A 6,000-nucleotide genomic window follows, 5' to 3' on the forward strand; every position below is an offset into this window, starting at 1 on the left:
CTCGATTTGGGTTTACCCTGAACATGCCTCAATTGAGCCGACCGGCTCAACAATGAGACTCCCATGTCCCTCGTTCCCATGTCACCACTCTTCTGCGTCAGATCCGCTATGCGTCAGTCCCTTGGGGTTGGGAGAGCTTCGACCTCATTCGTCGTAGCTTCTGGTTCTTATCTTCAATCCTAATGATACTTGAGTCCTCATGATATGACGTTAAATCCCCTGGCAAGTCGATTATGCCGGTGTTGTCATTCCACAACATAGTCTAGTAGAATAAGTAACCATCCTTTTTTGGCACATCCTAAGCGAGAGCTGCATAAAGAGATGGGTTCTCACAATGCAACTCACGAGCCCTTATATTTGAAATCTTCTCCTTTCACTTCTTGTGTCTAGTGTGCGACGGTTGGGTAACAAGCATGTGAAGAGAACTAAATTTTGGGATGAAATCTCTGGCAGATTGTGCCATTCTATCTAGCGACCACTTATGAGAGACATCTTCTTCAGTGAGAAGGACTTAGATCCCATTGAAGAATTTTCATCCCCCCTCAAACTCCTAGAGCACATTTCAAAGCTGAGGTTCATCACTCCTGTCTGGACATCTGCTGATGGTTACCCCGCTAAGCTGAATCTTGTTGACCTCATTTTTTGGTCGAATGCAGCTTCCAGAGTCATATAAAGCTTCTGGAAAGGTCCTAGTGTCTTTGAGCCCTAAGAAAAAGTCACCTGCCCCTCTTTTCCTGGCTTGGCGTGGTCACGCCAGGCATGGGGCATGACCATGCCCCAGCTTAGGCGTGGTCATGCCACCCTACTTTCATTTCTCTCTCGGTCACATCACTGATCTGTGACCTTCGTCCACGGATCGACATCACAACTGTCCATTCAATCGAACGGATCAAAATAGTCGGCAACTGTCCGCAATTGCGGAAACCGCCGGAGTAATCTGGGCACTCCATTTTCCATTTGATCGACGACTCAGGATAGCCGCTGACGCCTATAAAGGGCTACTGTTCATGCCTCATTCATAAGAGACAGTAGAGCAATCCACAGTGCTGTGTAGTGCAGAGGGCAGAAAGCTGTGCAAGGTGTAGTGTCGAAGTGTCTCCTTTGCTCTCTTTTGTGAACTTTATTCTCCTTTGGTCAACCGCCTCAGTCTTTTTACTCTATTTAAATCTTATTAAGTTTAGTTATATTACTCTATTTAAATATTATTAAGTCAAGTTTAAGTTTTATTGTTTTAAGAGTCGGTTAGGCTAACTCGATAGCCTTGGATTAGGCTTGGGTTTGGGTTTGGGTTCAACTCAGTTTGACCTGAGCCCGACTTAATCCTAATCCCTAAAATGGTTTAGCCCAAACCCAAACCTAACCCAGGTTTGACCCAACCTAGACCTGACTCAACCTAACACAAACCCTTCAACCTAGCACAAACCCTAAACCTAACCTAGGTCTTACCCAACCCAGACCTGACACCCAATCTAATCTAAACCTTAAACCTAACTCAGGTCTGACCCAATACCTGACTCAACCTAACATAAACCCTAAACCTAGGTCTGACCCAATCCACACATCACTCAGCCTAACCTAACCCAAAACTAATCCAGGCCTGACCAAACCTAGACCTGACCTAGCTCAGGTCTAGCCAAACCTAACCGGAACCTAACCTGAACCTGACCCAAACCAGATCTGACCCAACCTAGACCCGACCTAGCTCAGGTCTAGCCTACCCTAATCCAATCATAATCCAGGTCTGACCCAACCTAGACTCGTTCTAGCTCAAGTCTAGCCTAACCTAACCCAAATCTAGTTGGGTTAACCCAAGTCAACCCGGGTTAACTCAGATAAACCCCAACCTACCCGGGTCAGCCCAAACCCAACCCTACTCTACCTGGTCAACCCAATTCAACCAGGGTCAATCCAAATCAAACCTTAACATACACGGGTTAACCCAAGTCAATCCAAATGTTTTTACACTAACAAAATAATTTTAAACAGCATGACTATTTTACGACTATGAAGCAATATTCATCACATTTGACTAAGCATGGAATATAAATTGTCCATAAATAAGCAATCTTACACGAGCACACTAAGTTACTATTTTCCAGGGATGATCTAGTTTTCATTACCATCTAATCTATATTTTCATCACTTGTGTTCTGTTTTTTTTTTTTTTTTTGATCACTGGTTTTTCCATCTCTTCTATATCAATCACATTATGCTTCTTGTCCATAATCAACTTTTGCTGCTCTAGAACTTGAAGCTTTTCATCCATATTGAGTCAAATTGTTTCTAGTATGTATTTCTATTTTGTGAAATCTCGTCTCTTTCACATCACATCTTTTCAAAATAACATCATGGAAAACTGACTCAATTTTCTTTTTACGAAGCTTTAGCATTCATATCTTCAACAATGGTGAGGAGCTTGCCCAATTGCATGGCCCATAAGACTAGATGATCATCTAGGCATACCTTTGTAATGGTTGCCCGTTCTATAGATTTTTATGGAGCTATGGGCTTGCGCGAGAGCCTAGGCTTGTGTGCAGCATAATCTTCAAGAACACTGGTTAAATCCAATTGATCTAGCTGTCTCTATTTTTGTGCTTATGCTACTGCTCTCAGCATGTAAATTAAATTTCTTATGCTTAGGACAACTGAAGATGAAATCTTTTTCAGCATTGTTATTTTACTAGTGTCTTTGATCACACTGATGTTATGAAATCTTATTCTACTTTGTTATGTTGTGTATCTAATCACTGATGCTATTTCTTACGTAAAATTGCAGGCTGTATTGGCCTTGTATGCTTCAAAACGTACTTCTGGAATTGTTGTAAATATTGGTTTTCATGTCACTTCAGTTGTGCCCAGTAAGTTTCTTTTATGCACCAGAATGTCTATTTTCTGTCAGTTTATAATCATATTCTGATATGCTCGTTTCTGTCTTAACTCTCATGTATACAGAACTTGAGTTAATAGTTTATTGCGAGTTTAATAGGCTTCTTCCTAGTTTTTGCTTTCATTTTTGAATGATTAATGCACTTAATGAATTAAGGGTGTCACGTAGCGTGCTGTTAGCTTGTTTATGATGAATGGCTGTGATCTTTCAAAAATAAATTTAAAAAAATTAAATTAAGCTGCATCTCTGAGCAAGATTCTATGTCTCGATTGCTTGTAGCTTATTGAAAATTTAAATATGTTGTCACTCTTTACGTAGTATGGATATTGATAGAGGGTTCTAGGGTAATTACCCCTTGCTATTTGTTTGGTAATTGGTTGCTATAAAAATTTTTGAAACTGAAAAATTGAAAAAATCGTTTCAAAAGAAAAAATGATGGGCTTGTTTGATTTGTTGGAAAGGAAAACTGCAATTTATTTGATGTTCTTTCGTAAATCTGGGAAAAAAAATAATCATATTCTTTTCTTCATTTTATTTTTCTCTACAATTGGTCATCTTAGTTTCGTATATCAAAGCACTTTGTATGAATATTTTGAATCGAATGGACTATTTACTAGAGAAGTTCTACCCTCTAGCTTACAGTATGAAAGGACAATTTATTGATGGGGTATGCCTTAGGTTCTAGGGTTTCAAAATTTTAATCTTTGGTGAAATGTATGCTAAAATACTCAAAATGTCATAATTAATGGATTCTCAACTATTGTTTTAAGCAAGGATTGATTCTATTAATGCAAAATCAGCATTTATAATTCATTATTTTTAAACAATAATATAAAGTTTGTCAAAAATGACCAGAGAGCTAACGTACCAATTTGTAACGACTGAAATTCATACCACAAGAGGGATGTTGGATACAATCTAATTTATCAAAGTTTTAATCAGATATGCATCAATCACTAAACAAGTTTGTAGAAAAAATAAAGATAAAAGTTACCAAGTGAAAGATTCAGGCTTTATACGGAAGAGTGAAGACTTGGGATGAGCTCCGATAAATTGCAAAAGCAATAATTGGAAAAAAAACTGAATTTTATTTCATCACATAATTGTCAATTATTTTGTGTAATAGTTCCTATTTTTAACAAAGGATCTAAAATAAAGAACTCCTCAGATTCCTCCAAGATCAAGCTTAATATTACAAGTTTTAATTTAACTTAATTAAGTTCTAGCAAGTATATTAAGTATACTACCCTAGTATTTACAAACAACAAAATTTCAACTTTAAAATTCTTGTTCCAATAAATTCAAGCAAATTTTGTTTGTCAGCTATGGTCACGTGTTGAGCATAAAAATCATACCCCAAAGGAAGCCACTCACACTGATCAAGGGCTTCTAGATAGTGTATAAGGATTGCTATAACAGGTAGGGTGCGTTTAGGGTAGCTGCTGATTTTTGAAGAAGCAGCTTCACAGGAAACAATTTCACAACTGCTGTCAAAATACTACTGTTGATGTGAAGGTCAGTCTGTTACAGTGCTGTAGCTGTTTCTGATAAAAATAAGATATTTATACCCTCATAGATGTAAAATAACTGAATGACTGCAATTTTCAAAATAATTATAACAGAATAATAGAAATAACTTCTATAGTATAAAAAAAAATGTTAGAAGTCCAATTTCTCAATACATCAATTGTAAGATATCACTTTACACATAATTTTATACAAAGGAAGGTGAAAAATATATGTATAAGCTAGCCAAACAAAGAGAGAAGTAAAGTATATTAAAATTGAAAATCAAAAAGTGATTTTATTAGAAAAAGATATTCTAGGTGAGTTATTTTGATAAATTTTTTAATGAAGTTTCTGAAAATATGATCAACCTTAGTGATCTTAATATCATTAATAATAATAAAATGTTTCATTTTTACCGTCGCATTAGTAAAAAAGAAGTTGATGGTCTTTAAAGAAAACCAAGGGTGGATAGTCTGTAGGACCTAATGATATCCCAATTGAAGTATAGAAATATTTAGGAGATTTGGGAGTTTCTTGGCTTACTAAACTCTTTAATATTATTTTAAAAACTAAAAAAGATGCTTGAGGAGTGGAGGAAGAGTATTTTGATCCCTATTTTTAGCAATAAAGGCGATGCACAAGAGCGTGCAAATTATAGAGTAATTAAGTTGATTTGTCGTACTTTAAAATTATGGAGAGGGTAATTGAATATAGGTTAAGACATATTACAAAGATTTCTCATCATCAATTTGGATATATGCCGGGCAGGTCTACTATGAAAGCTATACATTTATTGAGAGGTTTGATGGAGAAGTTCAGAGATAATAAGGAGAATCTACATTTTTTTTTTATTGATTTAGAAAAAGCTTACGATAAGGTTCCAAGAGATATCCTTTGGAGAGTTCTCGAGAAGAAATGTGTTGATATGACTTATATTCAAAAGTCATTAAAGATATGTATGCTAGGCTTGTGTTCGAACTGAAGGAGGAAGGAGGATTGACCAAATATTTTCCTATTTCTGTTGGATTGCATCAGGGATCGACTTTAAGCCCATCTCTCTTTGCTTTAGTTATGGATGATCTTACTCGATATTTACAGGAGGATGTACTTTGGTGTATGCTTTTTGTTGATGATATGCTTCTCGTGGATAAGCCCAGAGAAAAAGCCCAGTAAAAACTTGAATTATGGAGGTCTACATTTGAGTAGATCTAAAACTGAATATATGAAATATAATTTTAGTAGTAGTAGCTTTAATGACAGAAGTGTAACTTTGGGTGATCAAGTTATTAGAAGGTGTGAACGATTTAAATATCTCGGGTTTGTTGTTCAAAGCGGTGGTGATATAGAAGGGGATGTTGATAGTAGAATTCAAGTTGGTTGGTTGAAGAGGAGGAATTTTTCGGGCCTTTTGTGCTATAGAAAAGTACCACTTAGATTGAAAGGAAAATTTTATAAGACAGTGGTGAGACCTGCAATGCTCTATGGCACTGAATGTTGGCATTTAAAATTTAAAAGAGAAGCATAATTAAGTGTTGCCGAGATGAGAATGATTAGGTGGATGAGTGGCTTTACACTTAGAGACAAAATGCGAAATAAATATATCC

The 6,000-nt window shown here is 36.4% G+C and overlaps 1 protein-coding gene across 2 annotated transcripts in view; it reads left to right on the forward strand.

Moving 5' to 3' along the window:
• Positions 1–6,000, forward strand: part of LOC110037367 (actin-related protein 8) — a 96,042-nt gene that overhangs the window by 34,557 nt on the left and 55,485 nt on the right. For both annotated transcript variants that reach the window (XM_020741998.1, XM_020742000.1), the window contains exon 7: positions 2,777–2,858. In XM_020741998.1, the coding sequence (XP_020597657.1) occupies positions 2,777–2,858 (82 nt within the window). The remainder of the gene's footprint in view (positions 1–2,776; positions 2,859–6,000) is intronic.

Source organism: Phalaenopsis equestris, unplaced genomic scaffold (genome assembly GCF_001263595.1).
Source record: "Phalaenopsis equestris unplaced genomic scaffold, ASM126359v1 Scaffold219045, whole genome shotgun sequence".
NCBI classification, from domain to species: domain Eukaryota; kingdom Viridiplantae; phylum Streptophyta; class Magnoliopsida; order Asparagales; family Orchidaceae; genus Phalaenopsis; species Phalaenopsis equestris.